The sequence below is a fragment of the Podarcis filfolensis genome (assembly GCF_964270895.1).
Source record: "Podarcis filfolensis genome assembly, chromosome: 16".
NCBI classification, from domain to species: domain Eukaryota; kingdom Metazoa; phylum Chordata; class Lepidosauria; order Squamata; family Lacertidae; genus Podarcis; species Podarcis filfolensis.
In genome coordinates, this window is record NC_139620.1 from 39222815 (window position 1) to 39248282 (window position 25468).

The 25468-nt window shown below is 45.9% G+C and overlaps 1 protein-coding gene across 50 annotated transcripts in view; it reads right to left on the reverse strand.

Moving 5' to 3' along the window:
- Window positions 1-25468, reverse strand: part of NCOR2 (nuclear receptor corepressor 2) — a 349636-nt gene that overhangs the window by 100687 nt on the left and 223481 nt on the right. For all 50 annotated transcript variants that reach the window (XM_083589595.1, XM_083589578.1, XM_083589576.1 and 47 more), the window contains exon 18: window positions 2815-2957. In XM_083589595.1, coding sequence (XP_083445721.1) covers window positions 2815-2957 — 143 coding nt within the window. The remainder of the gene's footprint in view (window positions 1-2814; window positions 2958-25468) is intronic.

The window sequence follows — 25468 nt, forward strand, 5'->3', positions numbered from 1 at the left end:
TGCAAAAACCTGCAGTGTGGTATTTGCTTTCCAGGTCATTTACTTATACCATTCTCTCTCTCTTTCTATCTATGATTTAAAAAATATGACTTTGGTCATAACGTCTTCAAGGCAGTGGACAAAACAAACATAAAAATAATGTCCAACAAGATAAAATTAAGAACGGAGGAATAAAACCACAAAAAAAGAGTTCCCCCCCTTTAAAAAAAGTTGTCTAAACAATAAAAACCATCAAATGCTGAGAGGCACAGACATGCCTTGCTGGATGCTGGGCAGTGAAGGGGCTCACTTAGCACACCTGGGGAGGGAGGTTCACCATCAGGGTCCTACTATAAAACAGGCCCCTTGCCATGTTCCCACCGTTTGTCTTGTTCTAGTCTTGCTGAGGGGGCTGTTATTATAAAATGAGCAACCAGTCCATCTTTCAGGATCCAAAAGTTTGTTTAACAACATAATAAGAAAACAGTTGCTGCAAAAAACCCCGCAGAAATCACCAGACAGGCCATAAGGGACAGATACATGAATTTGTCACAAATGCCCTCTGAAGCAGCTGTGTTTTAACCTGTCAACTGAAAGCTATTAGTGAGAAAGTTAGGCACGTCTGCATAGGAAAGGCGGATCCCAATCTGGGAAGCATCCCATGAAGGAGCAGAGAAAACAGAAGGAGCACTAAGGGACGGCACCAGCACAGAGATGAAGGCACCTGCCTAATATTGACAATTGCCAAGGGGATCAAAGGAGGATTGAAGAGGGCAAGGCAATCAAGGAGCAAACGATGACAATTATAACTGCCTTTTCTCTCCCTCCAACTTGCTTCTCAACTGTCTTGCTCCCTTCAATTCTTCTTTGATCCCCATGTCAATTGTCAATATTAGGCAGGCACCTTTGTTATATTGCGTTTTGATACCTGCTAAAAATTTTCTTTAGGCAAGCTTACCCAGACATGCAATTTCAGCATGCCTATTTTTAAACTTTTAAAAACTTGATTTTATCAGTATTTTGGTAATCCTATTCCATCTACTTGTTTCTTAAGTCTGTTGATTTTATCAGTATTTTCTGATAAATATTTTATATAATTCTGTGTGAACCACTCAGAGGTGTGTGGATTTTTCTTCTTCAATTAAGCAGCATCTGAATCTAGTAAAATAAACAAATAGGTCCAGGGGAGGCAGGAAAGCTTCTGCCTTTGCTTTCTTCTCTGGTGCCTTTAATAGCAGCTCCTGACATAGAAAGTAAACAGGATGCTCTTTTCCTTTCCAATTATCTCCATGCCATTAAAAGCTTCACCTGCTTACTTTCTGTCTATCACGTAGCAACGCCAGCAAGAAAAGATGGAGAAGGAGAAGTTCGTGGGATTTCTAAAAAAGGGGGGGCAGGGGGCGGGGAGCAGCAGCAACAACAATAACGTAATTCAACAACAACAACAACAACAACAACAACAACAACAACAACAACAACAACGTAATTCGAACCAGCACCATCTGAAAAGCAACTTGTCCCAAGACATACATGTCAACATGGCCCAAGGCAGATAGAAATAACGGAGTCCTCACCACCTCACTGGCCCTTCACCAGGAATCACTGGCCCTTCACTTAATGGAAGGGTCAAATTAAAGGGCTCTGAACAGCAACAAAACACGTTTCTCTTTCCTTCTCTCGGACACCACAAAGAGTAATGTGAACGTTCGAGAATTTTTTTTTAAAAAAAAGTTCATAAGCAAACTTTCTTCATAAACAAATTAGGATAATTTGAGCTGGGAATTTTTCAGTTTGCATCATAATTCCCCCTGATGCCCTAGAGCTGAGGTAGCCAATGGGGTACCTTCCGTATGCTTTGGACAACAACTCCCATCATCCCAAGCCAACATGTGAAGTGGTCAAGGATGGGGAAAGCTGTGGTCCAGCATCAACCAGAGAGCACCATATTGGTTATCCCCGCCCTAGGGAGTGTTTAGCATGCTTAATTTACTTCTATTTAGTAAACAGAACTAAAAACTTTAAAGCTGCCAAGCTTGCCTAAATATTGTATTTGCAGTTGGCACCCATTCTCACGTTTACTTATGAGACGATAAATTTTCCATAGAAAAATGAAGCACTGTGAAAAATTCCACCACATTTCACTGTACACACATGTGAACCCTCGTTTCTGGAAGTATTTTCACTCAGTTCAAGAACATCAACTCAACTACCTTTGTGTGTCCACACCCACATTTGAAGCACATTTATGACACTTTGTAAGTCACGGCATCCCCCAAAGAATCCTGGAAGTGCAATTTACCCTACACAGAGCTACAATTTGCAACACCTTTAACAAACTACAGTTCCCAGAATTCTTTTGGCGGAAACCACAAACTCTAAATGTATGGTGTGGATATGAACTTCAAGAATAACTCATCGCTAAGTGCTAAATATGTATTCCTCCGTTATAGCCTAGAAACATCCTTACACATGGTATATATCGCTCCACACATGGTATATATATTTATGTATTCTAAAAGACGTGAGCTTAAGATTTTTTGAGAATACACCTAAACATGTAAAAGGGTTAATATGACAAAATAATGTCATTTCATAAAAGAAAAGGAAACTGTTGTGCAGGCAGACTCAACAGAGAACCAGGATTGTGAGCAGATATGCTGTTGACTGCACTCTCAGTGGCAAACCTGGGTTTTGTTACTATGGACAGTGTGAAACGGCTCTATACCCAGGTAAATTCTGCAGGAGGTAAATAAATCCAAACCAGACACTGCAGACTCATCTTGGAAGATGTGCAAAAGTTCACCAAAATGTTATCTGAGAGGTCACTGCATTTACCATTTTCAGTTTGTGCTGCTGCAGGATCTCATCCAGGTTCTGTCTCTTCTTGTAGTTGAAGTAGAAATTTTTACACTGGGAGACACTCTTGGATCCCACCATCCTGGAAATGGCTGACCAGTTACGTCCATGTTCAAGGAGACCTGCAGATCAGTGATACATACATACGGTCAGAAGGGTTGAAACTAGACTTAAAGCCAAGAGGAAGGAAGGAAGGAAGGAAGGAAGGAAGGGAGGGGAGCATTTAGAACAAGGGCTGCAGTTTAGTGGTAGAGCATCTGGTTTGCATGTGGAAATCCCCAGGTTCAATCCCTGGCATCTTCAAGTAGGTCTGGGATGAAACCCCTGTATGAAACATTGGAAAGCCACTACCAGTCAGTGGAGATCAAGGTGGACCCTTAATCTGATTTAGTATAAGACAGCTTCCTATGTTCCTGTGAGGGATTGTTGTTGAAGGAAGAGAAGATAATCTCCTGTGATCAGCAAGTCACAGTGGATAATAATAATAATAATAATATAATAATAATAATAATAGTTATTATTTATATCCCGCCCATCAGGCTGGGTTTTCTCAGCCACTCTGGGCAGCTCCCAAAAGAATATTAAAAACACAATAAAACATCTGCCCTGGACACAGAATTCACCTGTGCCTCCATGGACAGCTGTGCGTCCAAAATGACTCCCAGGCTGCGCTCCTGGTACTTCAGGGGCACAGATATGCCATTCGGGACCAAGGAGCCCTCCGCACCTGACCGCCCCCCTGTTCCCCCAAAACAGTACTTCTGTCTTGTCAGGATTCAACCTCAATCTGTTAGCCACCATCCATCCTCCAATTGCCTCCAGTCACTCAAACAGAACCTTCACCGCCTTCACTGGTTCTAATTTAAAATAGAGGTAAAGCTGGGTATCATCCACATACTGATGAACACCCAGCTCAAACCCCCTGATGATCTCTCTCAGTGGCTTCATACAGATGATAAAAAGCATGGGGGGGGGGGAGGATGGAGCCCTGAGGCACCCCACAAGTGAGAGCCCAGGGGTCTGAACACTCATCCTCCAACACCATCCAGGAGGATCGGAACCACTGTCTAGCAGTGCCTCCAGCTCCCAGCAAAACTTGCTATTGTCTCTACTGCCCCTTGCAATAGCATGGGAAAGAAGACCATCAAAAGAGATATTTTGAGTCAGTGCTCTCTGTGCACCGCTCTTCCATCACAACATGTCTACTTTGAATCTCAGTATTCATTTAAAAAGAAGAAGCGCCAAAAGGCATGTTTCCAGCACTCATGGCTACAAAGATAGGTTTCAAAACATGTGGGCAATACCTACAGCAAAAAAGTGCTGGAAGAAGAGTATCTCATGCTTTGAATCCAGCTCCACACCCAGGTGAGTGATGTGCTGCTTGGGTGTCAGCGATCAGGGAGGAGAGGAGCTCAAACACTCCAGAAGACCTTGCACTCAAACCTCAAGTCACAAAAAACTGTTCAAGGAAGGCAAGAGAGCAGGTCAGACCCAACTGCCATGAACCGCAGACAGGGCCAATCTTTGGGGAACACTATATTCCCTCCCACAGAGGTTTTATTTAACTTTATACAGACGTTGTTAATAAATTTGCATTTTATTTTTTATAAATAATAAATAAACACAATTACAGGAACTTCCCCTCAAAATTATTTCCATATATTACATTGTAATGCAGCTTTTCCCCAGCCTGCTGCCCTCCAGATTCTTTGAACTCCAACTCCTACCATCCTCAACCCTTGGCTAAATAGCTGGGACTAATGGGACAGTATGACATGCCCAGTCATTCCCAGGTGTAGCCCACCCTTTCCTGAGGCTCCTGGTTTCCTCACCGTTCAGGTCTGAGAAGAAGTTTTGGGTTGGCTGAGAAGACACAGAGCCTGTGAACCTCGCCTCCTTCATCCCCCTGAGGGGCCAGAGCCACAGGAGCTGCATGAGGAGGTGGTTATGGGAAGGAACGGGTCCACACATGCTTTACACACTCCACATGAAAATGCAACCCAAGAGAAAACACTATTTTAAAATTGCCAGCTTGCTGAAAATCCTGCCTTAAAACAAATGCTCCAAAACCAAAGGTTCCCAAATTTTGTTAGCCCTTTATTGGTTTGTGTATTTCAATGTCCCTTCAAGACTCACATTACCCTTTCCCCCCCTGGATGGTTCACCTTAGGAGAGAGTGATAAAAAGAACAACACAAAAGAAGGAAAACAAGTCAACCAATCCCAAAACGTGCTAATATGAAACCGCTGAGTCGGGTTATCCAGTGTTTTGGAGCATGTTGCCAGCAATATGCTGATGACACAGAGCTCTACTTCTCCTTTACATCTGCAGGTGGGGCAGTGGAAGTGCTGGACTTGCCTCAGTAATGGACCAGATAAGAGCCAATAAACTGAACCTCAATCCAGATAAGATGGAGGCAGTTTAGACAGAGGTGCCAGGAGATGAACCTGGGGTTTCCTGCAGGCAAGGCATGTGCTCAGCCACTGAAATAAATTCAATAAAACAACTAAAAATTCACGATGGCTGACAGATGACAGGTCATATTGACCACAAAGCTCTATTGAAAAACAGCAGCAGCAACAATAGCAACAACAACCAGCATGTTATATAAGTAACTTACAGCTAACACAGCCCCTCCCAGGGGCCATATCAGGAAAAAATAACAATATTGGAGTCCTTTTCCAGCAATATTCCTCCCTCCGAAGATCACAGGGCAGTTTACAATCGCAAAGAGACCACAAAACCCTTGCAGACACCAGAGTTATCCTTTCCAGCAAGCTCTCAACTGTCAGGAAATGCACTGGGATATCCTTCCACAGAGGAACCCCAATCGGATTGGTGAAAAGCCCCTGGAACACCAACGTACTTTGGCAGACACTCATCAGCTACACAGTCGAGTCAAGGGCTTGGCATTTGAGGAAGAATCTTCTTTCTGTATATAAAGGTAATGTTTAAGCTGCCAAGAAGGGAGAACCCACTCAGAGATTTATTAGATACTGCTGGGGGAGGGAGACAACGACGGACAAAACACCAGCACAGTTCTAAGTGACTTACATTGCAAATTAAATGTTGAAAATTAAAAACGTGTCTGCAACAAAGAAATGCAGCATGATAAAAATCATTGACACTAACCAAGCAAGAGAAGCAGAAAAACTGGTATATTAAAAGTCTAACAGGAAGCCCAAGATAAAATATAAAATGTAGCTGAAAATAAAATACTTGCCCAGCAGAGAATGCCTTCTAGATGGAAAGAAACAAACCCTTCTAACTTCACCTGTCCACCAAATGGGGGACGGGGGGAGGCGACAGTAAAGGTAGAACCTCTCCAAGAAGGGGGGCGCCACAAAGGACGATGCTGGTTGAAAGACTACTGAATTACACTTTGGGGGGAAATATCTGTCTGAGATTTTAGAAACCCACTGCCAGTTGGAATTGGACCAGCTTTCCTCAATACAGCGGCCCTAGATGTTACAGACCAGGGATGTCCAACAGGTCAAGCAGGATCGATTAGTTGATCCCCGGAGTTGATGGCAGGCTCCTTTTCCTTTGGGGTGGCATAAGAGCATCCGCCCCCCCTCGCCCCATCCTCCATATTCGCATGACTGCTGGAACGTAAGACGGAGTTTCCGCTGTGAGGCAGATTGTTTTCTTAGCGATCTTTTGGTGAGCGACTTTTCCCTTTACTCAATTTTGACATTTTTCTCTCAAGAACGGGACTTTCTTTGACCTGAACCCTGCCAGTTTTTTATTCTGTGAGGAGATTGCAGTCTCTTGGGAGTTGGACATCCCTGTTGTAGACCATGACTCCCATCATCTCTGACCATTGGTCATGATAGCTGGGACTGATGGGAGTGGGGGATCTAAAACATCTGGAAGGCACTTGTGTGCTGGAACAGGCAGTAGTGAGCTAGGCAGCTAATGATCTGACGCAGGTAGCTGTTAACTTCCTCCACTATGTTCACTGCTGAAGAAGAATTGCCCATAGTTCAGTGTGCACCATAAGGCCCACTGCTGGGCTCTGACCTGCTGCTCTGGATTAAGAGAGGAGCAAACATGTGTATTTCAAGAGGCCCATGTCCAGTCTCAGGCTAAGCTGCCAGAGTGATGAAACTGAGATCTAAAAGTCCCCAGCATGCCTAGCTAGGTCTTGTCTTCCAGGGCACATGAGACTCACATTCTATTAACACAAGACAGTACAGGTAACTCACAGCTTACAGACGGTTCAGCTCTGGGGATCCATGCATACGTGCAAAATTGTAAAAAGCCAGGGACCCCTGAGACCGCCACCCACCCTCACGCAACCATCCCTACCTGTCCGGGCAGGCCTTGCCCTCTGCATCACTTACTGGACTCTGGGAAGGATGCATGAGGGCACTGGGAGTGTCCCAGGGCCCTCACAAGACCTTCCCCTGGCCTGGTAAGCAGAAAGGGCAGTAAGATCTTCAGGTCACTGAGTGGTGGTGAGTGTTTGTTCTTCCAACCTTACAAGGCAAGTCTTTCTTGCCACTATAAGGGCTCACGGGATCTGCTTTTCTGCTCATTTGCTAGTCCCCAGCAGGGTTAGCTGTGTGGCAAACTATACTTCCAGCCCTGCTATGTCTATCTTGGGGTGGCAACAGCAGGCAAACCTAAAGGCACCTTGCTTGGGAACGTGACCGTAGTCCAGCGGTAGTGCACAGCGGTAGTCTTTACACCCCAGAGGGGTGGTCTGGTAAGAGAACCTATCTTTGAGGTCTTGATGGCAGATGCTGCAAGCATATTGTTAAAGCTTAGCAAGCCTGAATTGGTTTCTGGAGGACAGCTTTTCCTGGAGGACATGCTGCCCTGAGCACCTGAGTAGGAAAGATAGGATAGTAAGGCAATACAGGCAACTCACAGCATACGATGATTTCACCTATGCAATCTCAACTTTACGTGGGCTGCAGGAAAATAAATAATTAAATGGAGAATGGGGGGAAACCGGCCATGGAAAGAGCTTTTTAAGCCTTCTCTCTGTCGTGACATAATCAGTCTTGTTTAGATACCTATTTGGACATGTGGACTGCTTATACTATTTTATATGTCACTGTTGGGATTGATTTAATATATACATGCTAGGATATTGCATACAAAAGTCTAAAGAGACAGGCAGTATTTGAGGTTGGGAGTCTCTTTCTCTCTCTCTTTTGCAACTTTTGCTTTTCCTTTTTCCATAACACACCTTCACCAAAACTGGGAAGGATAAACAGGGACCACACAAAAATACCTTCAGGGATGAAGGGTGGACTAGATCTAGTAAAGATCTAGGAGTCAGGGGAAAGACCCACAATCTCAGTTCAAAGAACTTCTTGCGTCAAACACATACCAAGGCCTGATCTACACATGCTCCGCGGAGAATGGGATAGTTGAGTCCAGTCCTGACACTGCCTCCAGGCTGCAGGTGGGAGGTACCATTTTGAAACCCAGGTTCACTCTTGGTGCTAGTTTTCTCCTTGCAGGGAGGTACGCTTGTTTTCAATGCAAGAGAGCATTTAAAAATGGTATCCTCTACCATTGTTCTGAAATACTACTGTCCATTCTGCCACTTCCTCCTCTCCTCATTCTACTGTGTGTTTAAGTCCACGGCCAAAACTTCAAGGAGAAGAAGCAACATCACCTTCTAAACCTTCTGAGTCCTTCCAAAGGCACATCCCATCTTAGGCCAAGACATACAGCCCTTTCAGGAAGCACAACCTCATTTTCTTTTCATAAGAAGCTCCCTCATCTCAAATAGCCTACTCACCCTTATTTAAAGACAGCAGGTTGGAAGCTGGGACCAAAGGCAGGCAAGTAGGATGTAAAAACAAACAAGCAAACAAACAAACACCTGCATTTTTTTAAAAAAAGTCTGAATTCTGCAACCTACATGAATTATGTAAAATGAATGTGTTTGTTTTTCTTGAATAATTTAGGTAGAGAAAAGAGCAAGGGGCAAAGCAATCTCTAGCCCAGTGATAGCCAACTCTCACCAGTCTTAGCCGCCACGGCAAGCCGTCAGGGAGGATGAGAGTTGCAGCCCAGCAACACCTGGAGGGCATCCCCTGGCCCCCTTGTTCCTACTCAGACATATGTTAATCATGTGGGGGAGGAAGCATGTCCTCCTCCCTTCCCCCTCTGCTGCCTTTGGGGTCATCTCCTCCTGAGAGTTGGACAGTGGCCTTAGGCAGAACAGAGTCCTAATCAGCTTGAATAAGTTCCTTGTGGATTTTAAATGATTCTAAAATGTGCAGGTCCCTAAAGTCATCCGGGAACACAGAAACTAAGAAGGGACTCCTGAGGGTCATCTAGTCCAACCCGCTGAATCCCTGGTTATCAGTCCGATGCACTGACCCACTGTGCCACCTCAGACCCCCCACTTCTTTCACCATGTGATTGGCATTGTGTGGAGGAAAAAATGTCCAAGCAGGGCCTTCTCTTAGAGCTTCTTACAGCTGAAAACTTGTTTCACTTTCCCCAGCTCACCCGTCATAGCCACAAGGACTAGAACACTGGTCAGTTTGTTTTTTCCTAAAAGAACATAAATTGAGTTTCTCGGCATACTGAGTTTTGCATCCAACACCTTGCAAAAAACTTGTGTGGAAAAACACACAAAGTCCCAAATTACCTTTTATGTCTCAAAAGAAAGAACACCAGAGTAAGTTAAATGATCTGGGCTTAAGCCTAACCTCAGCCAAACCACCACCCCAAAATACACCATCTATGCAGCCCTGGACAAGTTAAGTTCTCCCAGAATCAGCTCCTCTTCTGTGGCAATGGAAATATTTTAATGGACTGCTGTAGAGGACTGCTGTTGTGAAGTTGTATCAGAAACTGCAAAATGCTCTGCACATTAATAGCAGGTCACATGTTTAAAAGCAAGCACTTGTTTTGAGAACACAAATCATCCATCCAGGAGCTCAGAGTCATGATTACTATCTCTTTCTTAAAGTTATATCCTGCCTTCCCCTCCTCCCATCCACTCGATGCAGCATGTATATTCCCTCCACCCCAATTATATCCTCACAATCACCCTGTAAGGTAGGTTAGTCTGGGAGAGAGTGAGTGAACCAATGCCACCCACCCAGCAAGATTCATGACTCATCAGAAATTTGAACCTGTGTCTCCCAGTCCTAGTCTCCCAGTAAACCAACTATGCCAGACTAGCTCCCAAAGTGCTGGACGTAAACCTGGTGGGAAATCAGGTTCAAATTCCCACCCAAACACTAGGCAACCTTAGTCTGTTCCAAAGGTTGTGGTGACAACAATATTATTATTATATATTAAGTTTGTATGTATGTGGCCCTTCATTCGATGATTTCAGGGCGGTTCACAGCATAAAAATACAGAATAAAACCAAAAAGTACATAATAAAAACAGGACAAAAGAAAACAAAAGAATAACCCCCTCCCGCAATCACATATAAAATGACATGTTGAAGAGGAGTGTTTTCGCCCGGCACCTAAAGGTGTTTAATAACGGATGGGGTGGGGGGAAGGGTACCCAACCAGCCACGTATGCCACCCTACGCTTGCGTGATGACGCGAGATTAAAATATAACAAATACTGAGAAAGCAAATGGAAGTCCATTCTGGATGCATGCATACAGCACCCCACAACCTGGCTCCTGCAGGGTGCTCCCTCACAAGCCACGGCACTCTACAGTTCACGGTGCCTGCCCAACAGGAATAGCCCTCCCAAGTCTTTGGCGGTGTTCCCGCCTCTGCTACTCCTGGCTGTACAGGTGTCCCATTTCCCTCTCATTCGGATGGGGCGGTCTTGTTTCCAGCATACACACCTGAGTCTTCCCTGCAGGAGCGAACTGGCAGGTACAGCTGCCCTTATCTTTACAGTAACGAAAACCAAAACACCAACACCTGCTTCCCAAAACTATAATTATCCACACACGCACTCGCCTGGGGAGGGAAATGTCAGCAGCCACCCTCATTCTTGCTAGGGAACACCCAGAGTTACATGGCACAAACAGGCCCATGCTGATCACCCTGTCATCTAAATCCCTCCCCACTGCAACCCCCCCCCCCAGCACAAATCTTCCCATATAAACGCACGCCGTGACATTCAACCTATAAATCACTATCACAGGAACAGGGCACTGACTTCAGGTTGTGATGCACAAAAAAACACCAGCACTTTTTCCTGCTGCTTCCAGCGGAAAAAAGAAACCCAAAGACAGACCTTCAAGTCCAAATTGGCTTGAAGAGATATCACAGAGCTTTACAAGGTATTTGTCACACACACACACACAGTCCCCCGTGCCACACACTACAATTTTCCACTGCCACCCCGAGTCTGTTTAATGACCCAAGACTTACATTCTCTTCTCCCAGCTTCGCCTGCTGGCAAATCCACTGAAAACATGCGGCAGGCGAAGGAGGGGAGCTCTCTCTCCGGAGGAGTCAGTCGTGATAGAGAGGAAAGAGCAAAACAAATCAAAACAAAAAACCAACAGAGAGCAAACAGTGCATTAAAAGCCCTCTTCTCTGGCCGCCTTCCGGCTTTCTTGGCTTTTTTCTACTCCATTCCAGTAGCCGAAAAAGCAAACTGGGAAAGCCATGCTGCGCTCCTCTCCAGCACTTTTTAAGAGCAGGGGGAAGCACAATCCGAAGCCAGGGGAGAGGTCAACAACTCCTTGGGCTCCTTTGTGCGAAGTTGCGGGGCACCCATGCCAGGTCTTTCTCTGCTTTGGGGCTGCTGCGTCCTTCCACGTTGGCTGGTGGGGGGAAAGAGGGGGGAACCCGATAGGAAAAAAACACCACAGCACTCGAGCGCTCTCTCTTTCTCTCTCTTCTCTCTGTCAAGACTCCCACCTGCTTAGCTCCTCAGAGGTTTCCAACTGCCTGGAACTACAATCTGTTAAGGTGGATTGGAAAGTTCTTTCGGATTGGTTAGGCTTCCCCTCTCTCCCCCCCCCCCCCCGCCTTACAATCCTCCTCTGCCTTGCTCAGCAGCTGGGGGGGGGGGGGAGAAGAGGAGGCTGTGAGAGGCAGATTTCAGGAGATGCTCAGGGTGCTGCCAAAAATGCAGACGGGCGGGCGACCTGCAGCAGGCTTCACTCGCTCATCAAGTCAGCTGAGGGAATGGCAGAGGAGCAGGAAGAGGAGGAGGAAGAGGAGGAGGAGGAGGAGAGCTGGGTGCCTGTTCCAAGGCTGGAGCCAAATGAGCTGTGCGTAATCTGCTCCCTCCCCACCCACCCCCTCCCCACTGATCCTGCCCCCAGGTGACCCAGAAGTTTTCTTCTTCGTCTGAATGTGACCTCTAGACAGGGCGCTCATAAGCAGCGTGGCGCTGGCCCAAGACGACAAGGGTGCGGCCAACTTGGCAACCCTTCTCCTCTCTCTCTCCCCTGAATGTCAACAGCAGGGGGAAGCGATCCAGGAAAACAAAGCTTTTCTTAATAGCTTCCTTTGCTCTGATGTGAATCAAAGGGGTTTTTCTTGGCAAAGGCAGGCAAAAAACCCGACAGCTGAGCTTGCCCCGCCTGTTGCTCCCCTGTTCTGCCCCAGAGGTGGACTTTGTCCAGAGCACATCTGCCCTCTTTGCAGGCAAAGCAAGGGCTCTGGAGCAGCATGCAATGGTAACTGTTCAAAGAGGTCAAGGCTCTCCACACCAATAAGTGACCGGCACACCCAACGACATGGGGGTGGGCACCATGCTTTTAGGTGGGAGGGGGTTAACTTAATTGAGGGTTCAGGCAGGATGTGAGGTGTGGGTGGGCAGAGGAGCTGGATTTCTCCACATAGAATCATAGAGTTGGAAGGGACCATGAGGGTCATCTAGTCCAACCCCCAGAAATGCAGAAATCTTTTGCCCATGACCCTAAGATTTATGCTCTACTGGCTGAGCTATTCACAGGGCAAGTGCAAACAGAGGGGCTTCACGTATCATGCATTTTCTGCATGTGAGTCAGGGTGCAGTGTAGTAGCTAGAGTGAAAGTTCTGAATTGTTGTCAGCTCTAATCCTGCCTCTGCCATGGACCCAATAGGTTGGCTTAGGGGGCTGGAGCTGTTGAGGTATTGATTTCCCATACATAATATGGGCACAATGACCTACCTTGCAGGGTTGCTGCAATAATGTGTGCAAAGTGCTTTGAATACTGCCAGCACACGTACACATGTCAGAGCTTGTGAGTGTACCAGTGAACCTCCTACTTCCTATGTGGAAACATACGATTCTGTCTCCCTCCAGCTAAGCAAAGAGTCACAGGCTTTTCGCAAATGTGTGCATTTCTTCAGTAAAGATACTTTTGGCTTCAAGTGAAATCTCTCCTCTTAAGAACAAGGCAGAAGGTGAGTGTCTTTTCCACAAGAGGGCATCAGGAAGGGAGCTCAGATGGATTTACAGATCAAGGTTAGAAAATGAAAAGAAATCAGAGACATCACTATTTCATCCCCAAAGAGCCCTAATATCCAGAGCAGCAAACTATGTTTATCAGGTGCATTTGTTGACTGATGAACCCAAAGACTGCTCACTAATGGTTCCTCATCATCCTGGAAAAAATGGACCAGTGAGGTGCTAAAGGGTTCTGTCCTGGGCCCCTTGTTGTTCAACCATCTTTATAAACAACGTGGATGAAGGAATTGAGGGGGTGCTCACCAAATGTGCAGATGACACCAAGCTGGGAGAGGTAGCTAATGCCACCTTCACAGATGGAGAACTTGGCCAAAACTAACAAAAAGGATTTAAACAGGGACAAATGTCAGGTTCTACATTAGGGCAGGTAGAACCAGATGTACCAATATAAGATTGGGGGAGGGCACCTGGCTTGCCAGTAAGAGTCTCAGTAGACCACACACTTAAAATGAGTCACTTAACTGGTGACTGGGGGTGGCTGCAGAGACCATATTCCACCAGTCCTGAAAGATCTACATTGGTTCCTAGTGCGTTTCGAAGCAAAATTCAAAGTGTTGGTGCTGACCTTTAAAGCCCGAAACGGCCTCCACCCCCACCGTTCAGCCTGGACACTGAGGTGCAGCTCTGAGGGCCTTCTGGCAGTTCCCTCACTGCTAGAAGTGAGGTTACCAGGAACCAGGAAGAGGGTCTTCTCAGTAGTGGCGCCCACCCTGTGTAACACCCTCCCATCATGTGTCAAGGAAATAAACAACTACAGTGGTACCTCGGGTTACAGACGCTTCAGCTTACAGACTCTGCTAACCCAGAAATAGTACCTCAGGTTAAGAACTTTGCTTCAGGATGAGAACAGAAATCGCGCAGTGGCAGTGCAGCGGGAGGCCCCATTAGCTAAAGTAGTACCTCAGGTTAAGAATAGTTTCAGTTTAATAACGGACCTCCAGAACGAATTAAGTTCTTAACCCGAGGTACCACTGTATCTGACTTTTAGAAAACATCTGAAGCAACCCTGTATCAGGAACTTTTTAATGTCTAATGTTTTACCATTTTTAATGTGTTGTAAGCCGCCCAGAGTGGCTGGGGAAACACAGCCAGGTGGGTGGGGAAGGAGGAGAAGAAGAAGAAGAAGAAGAAGAAGAAGAAGAAGAAGAAGAAGAAGAAGAAGAAGAAGAAGAAGGCGGCAACGGCGTGATGCAGCAGCAAAAAAAGCGAATGCTTTCTAGGCTGCATCAACAGAAGTATAGTGTCCTGATGAAGGGAAGTAATAGTACCACCCTATTCTGCCTTGGTCAGACCACACCTGGATGCTTCAATTGAGATTCTTGCATTGCAAGGGCTTGGACTAGAAGACCCTTGAGATCTCTTCCAATCCTATAATTCTATGATTCCCAACCTTAAGTGTTACACAGGGATGACTGAGGTTCTTGGGACATTACCAAACTTAAAAAGGGAGCACAGAACCAGGTGGCCTGTGTAAATGTTTTGCTGTCAAACTTTTTAAAAGCGACAGAGCCAAGGAATATCCATCCTAGGAAAAAGAGCAGACTTTGGCAGCTGGTCTAAATTATACAAATTAAATGCATTTGGATAGATACACTTATATTGCCTACATTTGTTCTGCTACTGGAGGTCAAGGAGAGAGTCAAGGATCTGGGGAGGGAGGTGAAGCCAGGCTCCCAAAGCATTAGATATGCTTGTTGAGGTCATCCACTTTTCACCCCCAAGCTTTGAAGATAATTGCTCTCCAAAGGCTTCCAAGACTTCACAGGCAGAAAGACAGCATGAAGCAACCACATTCCTGAGTCAGACCCTGGCACTAAGTGGCAGTGGCTGCAGGGTTTTAGATATAATGGTGTTTCCCCAACTCTACTGGGAAGGTCGGGGATTGAACCAAGAATCTTTTGTAGGAAAACCATGTGATCTACCCTGAACTATGGCCCTTCCCCAAGATCAGGGGTATGGAACCTCTAGCCAATGGGCCAGTCTTGGTCCATGAGGTATTTCCCCCAAACCACATCTACCTGACAGCACTCCTATGGGCCAGTGACATCAGCTGATGAGCAGGGTTCAATACTGTGTTGGCTTTGCCACTTCCCCTGGGGTGTGCGCAATACTGTTCAGATCCCTGCAGGGAATGTGTTGGTGAAGTAGATCCCTGCAGAGAACAGGACTGAAGTCTCCTCTCATCAGCAGATGAGCGGAGAGTTCAAACCAGCTCGGTGCTGTTTCCTGGATGCTATCTCCTCCACCCCACCCCACAAGACAACTTTGCCAGGTGGGCAGTTCATGATGACATTGGATGATTGACAGGTGGGTGGCGCTTTCCACTTGTCAAAGTCGGCTCGCAGACATGTGGTGAGATAAAGATCCAGCCCCCGGGGACAAATATTTTCCCCACCCTTCCCCAAAATGGTGAACCTATATCAAATCATGAGCTCCTCCCAAAATTTCACAGTTCTCTATGTTCTTGGACTGGCTCTCAGAAAAGCACCAAGGGCTGGAAAACTGGATTCATATTGGTGTATTACCAAGAAAAGCAGAATGAAGTAACAAGGTTTGAGGGGAGCTAAACTTTTTCATGTTTGCAACTTCAGAAGCGACAGAATGTCATCAGAATGTGAATTAAAGCCTAGAGACTGGTGACCATTTATATTATGAAAAAGCATTTCAATTTCAAAGTCTACACAACGTTTTATTAAGTTAGCATGAATGGAATTTAATCCTCACCAGATTTTAAATTTTTATCTTCACCCATTTCCCCATTTTTCCACGTGGTATGTTGCACATGTTCAAACGAATCTCACCCAGCTGGACGCAGGCTAATGCTACAATCCAACACACCAAAGGTTCCCAAACTGTGGACCATAAGCTTTATTCACTTGGTCTGACTGCAGTGTGTCCACACTGAATACTCATATGTACTTTTATCACTTCCTTTGTTTATTATATTATCTTACAATTTGAATTCTGTGGAATGCAAACTGTAACACAACAAATTACAATGCAAAAAATAAAAGAAGCAGTAAAAACACAATTAAGAATCCTGCATCATCTAGCACAGGGCATTACAATTGCTGCAACAGGCAGAAAAATCATTAAATGGTCCACCAAGACCATCAGCAGTTTTCAAGTGGCTTGTGGGGGAAACTGCTATAAACAGTTACTGGAAAGTGAAACCCATTGATCTGAGTGGTATTTACTTTTGAGTAGACATGCACAGGAAGGTAAGTTAGCATGAGCATAGCCCCGGGGGGGGGGGGGGAGCTGCCTCCCTAAATCAAGTAAATAAAATTTTTAAAAAAACTAAAAGTGGAAATAATCTGAATATTTGAAATTGAAATGCTCACAAAAACCAGTTAAAAGAGCGGATCTAGTAAAAGAGGTGGAAATATTTTAGGGTAAAGGGATCCCTGACCATTAGGTCCAGTCGTGAACAACTCTGAGGTTGTGGCGCTTATCTCGCTTTATTGGCCAAGGGAGCCGGCGTTTGTCCGCAGACAGCTTCTGGGTCATGTGGCCAGCATGACCAAGCTGCTTCTGGCAAACCAGAGCAGCGCACGGAAATGCTGTTTACCTTCCCGCCGGAGCGGTACCTATTTATCTACTTGCACTTTGATGTGCTTTCGAACTGCTAGGTTGGCAGGAGCAGGGACCGAACAATGGGAGCTCACCCCATCACGGGGATTTGAACCACCGACCTTCTTATCGGCAAGTCCTAGGCTCTGTGGTTTAACCCACAGCGCCACCCGCGTCCCTGGAAATATTTTACCCTGCCACAAAAAGGCTCTGCTCATCTCTCCTGCTCAGCCATGCAGCACTTGTACCCTGGAGCAGTCATTCAGTACCTTGACAAGAGTAAAGACCTGGCTAAGGTCAAAGATGGTAGAGGAGCATCTCAGTGGACTACACTTGGTGAGGGTGCACAGAAAAACTGTGCTGGCAGACAGGAGGACTTTAAGAAGGAAGTGCTGAAAAAGTTTTCAGCAAATCCAATAAAACTTGTTTTGGTTTAGATTTTTTAAAAATAAGATGAAAAAAAGGCATGTTCTTTGTAATTTTGCAAAATCTAATCTTTAACTGCATGAAAGGTACCCCTTGGTGTTAATTTTTATTTAACTTCCTAGTTTATATTTTTTTAAAAATAAATTTTATTAAGGTTTAAAAATACAAAACTTAGTATTATTTCCCTTTTTTTCAACCAAACCAATATTTTTATCTAGATACAATAAAAACACAGAAAGTGGCAGGGGCGAGAAATAGAGAAGGAAAAAGAAATTTTAAAAAGAACAAAAAGGAGGTTAAAAGAGAAAGATAGAAAATAAGATTCATAACGTTTACTAACTTCATAGTTTTCAAATGACTGAAGACTTTGACAGATTTTTCTGAGCACTTGGTGCCAAAAGAAAGTAATTTAAAGCAATTGTTGTTGAGACACTTCATTCCGAATCTGCTAGACAGAGCCAGACAGAGGATGATGGCAGGCAGGTGTCCTGCTCTCTGCCAAGGGCAATCCTGGCTACAGCCCTGGAAGTTAGCTGCAAGTAGCTCCCATCTGAATCAAAAGGACTTGAAGCCACAAACTTTTCACACTATCAATGAGGCTGCAGCAGAAATAACTTAAGGGCCATTCCCACTTCTGCCCCCCCCACTGGACCCAAGGTTTTTAGGCAAGGGGCAATCAAAGTGTGGATGAGCCCTTAGTCTGGATCCGGTGTCCAGTTCTGGGCACCAGTTTAAGATGGATATTGACCAGGTGGAATGTGTGCAAAGGAGGGCAAGCAAGATCACAGAATCATAGAACTGTAGAGCTGGAAGGGACCAAGAGGGTCATCTAGTTCAACCTACTAGTGAATACTTTTGCACACTCTCATGCCGCCCCAACTTCCCCCTTTGCTTTGAGAAGCTCTGGCACCACCCCCACTCTCCTGCACCACCTTCCCACCTCACCCAGGATGTATAGCTAGGAGACAGTTTTTTTGCTAGATATTCCACTAAATGCCTCCTTTATTCCTGCTGCCACCAGAGAAAACCTTTTATCTGAACACTTTGCCCTTCGTGTAGCCAAGAATGAGGCATGTGGTGTGGCATAATTAATATAGCAAACATTTGTATGTTTTAAATATTGTAAATTTTCTTGATTTCGTACTACTCAGAGTAGACGCATCAAAATTAATGAAGAGGGCTCACTTAAGTCCATTAATCTGTGAGTGCCTGGAGGCTGTTGGGAGGATGCATGGCGGCTAACAGATTGAGGTTGAATCCTGACAAGACAGAAGTACTGTTTTTGGGGGACAGGGGGCGGGCGAGTGGGGGGGACTCCCTGGTCCTGAATGGGGTAACTGGGCCCCTGAAGGACCAGGTGCGCAGCCTGGGAGTCATTTTGGACTCACAGCTGTCCATGGAGGCACAGGTTAATTCTGTGTCCAGGGCAGCTGTCTACCAGCTCCACCTGATACGCAGGCTAAGACCCTACCTGCCCGCGGACTGTCTTGCCAGAGTGGTGCATGCTCTAGTTATCTCCCGCTTGGACTACTGCAATGCGCTCTACGTGGGGCTACCTTTGAAGGTGACCCGGAAACTGCAATTAATCCAGAATGCAGCAGCTAGACTGGTGACTGGGAGTGGCCGCCAGGACCACATAACACCGGTTCTGAGAGATCTGCATTGGCTCCCAGTACGTTTCTGAGCACAATTCAAAGTGTTGGTGCTGACCTTGAAAGCCCTAAATGGCCTCGGTCCAGTATACCTGAAGGAGCGTCTCCACCCCCATCGTTCAGCCCGGACACTGAGATCCAGCGCTGAGGGCCTTCTGGCAGTTCCCTCATTGCGAGAAGTAAGGTTACAGGGAACCAGGCAGAGGGCCTTCTCGGTAGTGGCACCTGCCCTGTGGAATGCCCTCCCAGCAGATGTCAAAGCAATAAACAACTATTTTACTTTTAAAAGACAACTGAAGGCAGCCCTCTTTAGGGAAGTTTTTAATGTCTGATGCTGTATTGTTTTTAATATTCAGTTGGAAGCCGCCCAGAGTGGCTGGGGAAACCCAGCCAGATGGGCGGGGTATAAATAATAAATTATTATTATTATTATTATTAATAATAATAATAATAATAATAATAATAATAATAATAATAATAATTTCAGTGACTCTCCCTTGACTGTAACTTAGTTGGACACTACTGAGAATACTTTATTTGTAAGACAGGGTGGCTACCATCCTATGCCCACATACTTGAGAGTATGTGTTATTGGACTCAGTGTAACTTACTCCTAAGATTGTGAACTGCAATGGAAAGAAAATTTCTTTGAAATAATAATAATCATTCAAAGTAAAGTAAAGTGTCATGTATTAATTTAAAACATTTGTCTCCCGACTTGCTATCTAGAGGACCCCAAGGGCAGCTAAAAAATCATTGCAGACAACAAAACAGATTTTAAAACACTATTACAATAATAAAACAGCTAGCAGGAAAAGAAACAACAAAGCATTAGCAACTATTAAAAAACCACAGGCATCAAGAGAGTCTCTTTTGTTTCCAAGAAGCTCTAAATGCCATCTGAAAGTGCCTGAAGACAGAAAACATCACCTAGAGCTGTGAAGAGACTGTACTAACAAACTATTCTATACAGATTTAAAATAAAATGGCAGGGCGGGGTTTGCACTGAAGTAGCTGAAATTTTACATCACAAAACCCTAATTTTGCAACTAATATAGATCACTCCATGTGAATGTTATGGACTCCCTCCCTGCCCCCAATTTCACAATGCTTTGTGCTTTTGTTAGTCATGGGGAAAGATAAAACCAAGCAGGGTTCCCCTGCAGACCCTCCCTCACCCTTGCACATGGGGGGGGGGGTGTACACAGAAACACAATTTCGTAATCAAAGGGCTAGAAAATTAGACTGTTGTCAGCAGAGATTCTGAGTTCTGTCTCCATTTGTGCCACATGTTTTCATGTTTTGCGCACACGCACGTGCACCCCCCCCCAGCAAATATGTTATATGAGCAGGCTGTGCTTTTACAATTCTTGCAGACCTTCAGACGTCTGGAAGCACACCATAGGAACAAGGAAGGATGTTCATTAAGCATCAAGATCCCAAGGGGATGCAGCTGGGAACCACACAGCGAATACAGCTCAGGATCAGTTGATTCCCCGTGTTCTGGACATAACAGGTGACCAGGGAAGGGCAGAAAGCCCAGTCATTACCTTCCGCAAAGACAAAAGGCGAATAACATTTTGCACCAAGGAATCTAGATCTGGCCTCCTTTCCAACCCCAGGCAGAGAACAAAGCCTTATTGATGGGGACATCCTGTGCATTCAGGTGATCCTGGATGTTACAGAGCAGTTTGAGAAAGCTTTGAATCTCAAAGGGAGAGGAGATGGCTATGCCTAAGGAGATGTGCCTCCTGGGCTCCAGGAGGTGGGAGGGTTTTGAACCACTTCCTCACAGGAGGGGTCATGCACAGGGCAGAGCGGGCATTAGGGCTCATGTAGCAGGATGTGCCATCGTGATAAGCTCTGGGAGCCAGCTGTTCAATATGGAGCTATGGGTTCAAAAGGAGAGTTGGGTCAGCCTGCCAGCAGGTTCCACCACACTGGCCAACATCTCAAGAGTTCTTGCCGATCCAGCTGGATCAAATCAGTGCCAGCTGCTCCTGGTCAAAAAGCAAGGAGGGCCATGCAATCTGCCAACCCCTGGGAGCTGAAGAGACAAACAGCAACTTGTTGACTATGGTCCCCTACTGTATACCTAAGGGAATGGCACAGTATGTTGCCAAATATCACATGCCAATGTGCTGCAAGCTGTTTCCTCTAACCCTCTGCTTATTCCTGAATCACTCCCTCCAAACACCCACCCACCCCAGAAGTGGAACAGTCCAGACAAAGATTCCACCATTTTACTCTGTGAGAACAAAGCCTGAAATGAAGAACACATAGACACAGCTCAGCTCGTGACCTCTGCATGACAACAATAACGATGACACCGCAGCAGAATTAAAAATGTAGGATGAGATAAAAATTAAATAAAATTTGCAGTAATTAAAAACAATCTCTCTGCTTACAGCAACAACAGCAACAGAACAACTCAACTCTGCAAAGCTCCTCATGACAGACGGCCAAGTGTGCAGGAGGGAGAGCAGCGCGACAGGAGAGACGTTAAGAGCTATGCTCAGTGCCTGCCCCCACACCTCCAACGCATTACTCAGGATGCTGCAGAACTGCCTTCCAAACAAGAATGTGTGAAAAACTCCGGGAGGGAGAGGAGAATGCCAGCTTGGAGAGCTGGAAGCAGGCAGCCAACTTATCCCATATGGAGACCTGCACTTAGCATTGCCAGTCTGGTGCCCAATTGTATCGGCAAGAGTGCCACAAAGACACAAGAATCCAAAAGTGTGCTAGCACCACTCTGGGTGTGCTGCAATGCACAGAGGCTGCTTGCTTTTGCTTTGGTTTCGGTTGGTCTAGCAAGTCAAAAGCATGCATCTGCTCAGCCCAGATGCCCTTTCGTTCCTCCTTGCACCCAGAAGGGTGTCAAGGGCCATACCTACAAGCTGCAGAACTTTGGAATTCACACAGGGGACAGGCAGTGTGTATGGGGTGTTAGAGTAGAGGCAGGATGGTCTGCCCTTGGAGGCTGATGGATCCAATGGGTTTCCAGATAGCTCTGAGGAATTTCCCGACTGATATGACTGGCGCTCTTGTGGAACATCAGGATGGCTTGAGCTGTTGACACGATCGCCCGTGAGCTCCCTCTTCCACTTTGTGGAGCCCATTTGTGCAGCTTAGGGCAAAGAAAAAAGCTGGGAGACAGCTTGAATGCAAGTGAAAGAAAAACTAAGACAATTTAACCAAACACTGGTGAGTGTGCATTATCGAGCTCACCCAGTGGCTGGGAAAGTAGCAAAAAAGGCATACTTTGCTATCTCCATTGCATCCCCATTGCGCCATCCGGCAGAGCCTCTTACAGTCTGGCTCGAAAGAGGTGGCAGAACCGACAGTAGCTCCCTGTGAGTTGTTTGCAAAGCATTTTGAGGATAAAATCTCTTGCATCCACCAGGACCATGGACCTGTTATAGCAGATGCATATTGAGAACTGCCCAGAGCACTGTCTTGTCCTGTTACATTAGATGAGTTTTAGCTAGTAAGGCTTGAGGATGTGGACAAGGTGCTTGGATTAGTCAGGGCGACCACTTGCACTGTGAACCCTTCCACCTCTTGGCTGAAGGGGAAGGGAAGGGACAGCTGGCTGGGCCAGGAAGGTGATTAATGCTCCTTGCAAGAGAGGGTGGTCCCTACCTGCTTGAAAGAGGCTGTGGTAAAGCCACTCCTCAAGAAACCCTCATTGGAATCAGAAAATCTAAGTAATTACCAGCCAGTAGCCAATCTCCCCCTTTTTGGGCAAGGACCGCCTGTCCCCATAGGAACCAACTCAGACCCTGCAATCATCGTCTGAGGCCCATCTTCATGTCCCTCTCAATGAGAGGTCTGGAGGGTGACAGCGGCTCCCCACTTGAGGAATGCTCGCCCCAGAGAGAGCCAACTCACCTGGTGCCTTTGTTACATATCTTTAGATACCAGGCAAAAACATTCCTCTTCTCCCAGGCCTTTGGCTGATCAACAACCTGCATCCTTTTAAATCTAATTGTTTAAATTAAACAATTTGAACTGTGTGCAAGTTGTTATTTTTGTTTATTACTATGGTATATATTTTGTGTTTTATACTGCAAACCACCCTGTGATCCTCAGGTGAAGAGCGGTATAGAAATTTAATGAATAAAATAATAAATAAAAGGCGGGTCTGGAAAAACTGAAAATTACTGGTTCTGTTTAAGACTTTATTTTTTAAAACATGGTTTTGCTTTTAACAGCCAGGCATAATCCACTATGAGGGTGGCTTTATTGGTATGTTTTTATCTTTTTAAAGCAGATTTTAAACTGGACATTTGTTATGCATTATTTATATTTTTTATATTCTTGTTTCCCACCCGTAGCCTTCAGGGACAGTCTGGCTGAATATCTGGATGAATAAATCATTCAAAACAGATGAGAAAGGGTTTAATGGCATGTAATGGGGGAAAGATGGAACGCGGGTGGCGCTGTGGTCTAAATCACTGGGCCTAGGGCTTGCCGATCAGAAGGTTGGCGGTTCGAATCCCCGCGACGGGGTGAGCTCCCGTTGCTCAGTCCCTGCTCCTGCCAACCTAGCAGTTCGAAAGCACGTCAAAGTGCAAGTAGATAAATAGGTACTGCTCCGGCGGGAAGGTAAATGGCGTTTCCGTGCGCTACTCTGGTTCGCCAGAAGTGGCTTAGTCATGCTGGCCACATGACCCGAAGCTGTACGCCAGCTCCCTCAGCCAATAAAGTGAGATGAGCGCCGCAACCCCAGAGTCGTCCGCGACTGGACCTAACAGTCAGGGGTCCCTTTACCTTTACTGAGGAAAAGGAGGATCCTCCACATTTGTAGTAGAGTTTTGCCCAGCTCAGTGACTAGAGGTTTGAAGGTTAGGAAACCACTGCACAGTCACCCCAAGCCATGCATTTCAGCCAATGTAATGTAATCACAGTACAATCACTGTTTAAACCTGTAACAACAAACCCCTTTCCAGACATTGTACCACTGAAAAGAGAGGGAAGCCTTTCAGAGAAGAGAATCCCATAATTTCCCAAATTTGCTAAAGTGCCTAACTTTCAGGGCTGGATGCTGAACGAAAGGTACACGCTGAGCCAGGAAACAGATAGGTGTGCATGCAGAAAAATGGGCAAGCATAGATGGACTCCAAAGATGGAAAGCAAATCAATCTGGCACAGCATTGGCACTGTCCTGGGCATACTCCAGTAGCTGCTGGGAGCTCACTGGGGCTGATGCCAACCCTCATTGCTTCAACATCCTCAGTAAGCAACACACACCCCACTGCCGCCAAATTGCTGGTGCTCTTCCTACTGGAACCAAGCAACAACTTGGCTCCAATTGACCCTGCACAGCCACCATCTTTAATTTTCCAAAATGCAGTGCAATAAAGCACTTGATATAGCCCTGTTTCCACTTATCCTCTGCAGCATTTCATTGTGGAACATTAATAATGGTGGCTGGCACAGCTGAGTAAGTGGGGCTGGAAGCATCGGCACAGAAACAGAAAGCTGGTGGTCACCTTTTGGGTGCTACTGAAAATAGGCGCTCCTTTACTGGCATGCAAAGATGGTGCAAGAGAGTAAAGTGTCAGGATCTGTAAGGTGCTTTGGGGCTCAAACTGGGGATTAAGGCAGTGGAGATCCAGGCACCTTACTTCCTGCAAAACCAAGGTAGCTCAAGAGCTGAAGGAATTACAAACCTGATGTTTCCCATGCTGCAGCAATGCCTTTATCACAGCCAAGCACGCTACTGAAGGTCATCAACTCAGCAGGGCCCCATGGTCTGAGAAACCGGTGAGAGTCTGGCTGGCTGTATATAAGTAAAGTGCCACACATGGCTCCTCAGTCTAAGCAACTTGCCTCATGGAATAGCTACAGAGACTGTGGCCAGCATCCTTGATCTGAACCACCAGCCCATATTCTATCACTTCTTCTGCCTCTGGCCCATTTGCTCCTCATTTCCCTGCTTCAGACCCTAAATCCCCATCTTCTTCTTGACCACATTGTCTTTCTTGCGCCCTTCAAGGCTGCCTGTTGCAGAACTGGACCCCTCTCAGTGGACCACCTCAGAGCTTGGCCACAGCCTGTCAAGAGTGCCCCCCAAGTGACTTACACCACCGCAAAAAAAGCTCTGCTCTGTGCAACCACTATTTTAGACTCAGAGGGAGCCACAGTAGCCAACCTGTGCCCTGAGTGTGTGTAGATACATGGGGAAAGGCATTCCTTGAGGAAAGGGATTCCTAACCATAGTGAATCAAACCCTGATTTTGCTCCAGTTATTTATTCCGCTCCTAGTTGAACAAGCTAGGATCAGGCTTTTTTTTTAAAGGAGGGGTACTACACCTCCAACAACATTACCGTACCCCATAATTATAATAGCTGCTGTATGTTTTGACAGCCTGTTGGTTCAACGGTTTATTTCATGATAAAAGTGTCATTAGGCAAGAACTTTCCTCTTGCCAGACTTGCATTTCCTTGCTTAATGCTAATTACAGGGTGCTTCCTTCTTTTGTCTCCTGCAGCAATACGCAATCCCTCCTTCCTCCACTTAAGCCTCCCTCTTGCCAAGAGATGCACTATCCCAAGTGCTGCTGAGCCTGTTCTGCCTCGCTTGCTTCTTGACAGCAACCCACATTGTCAA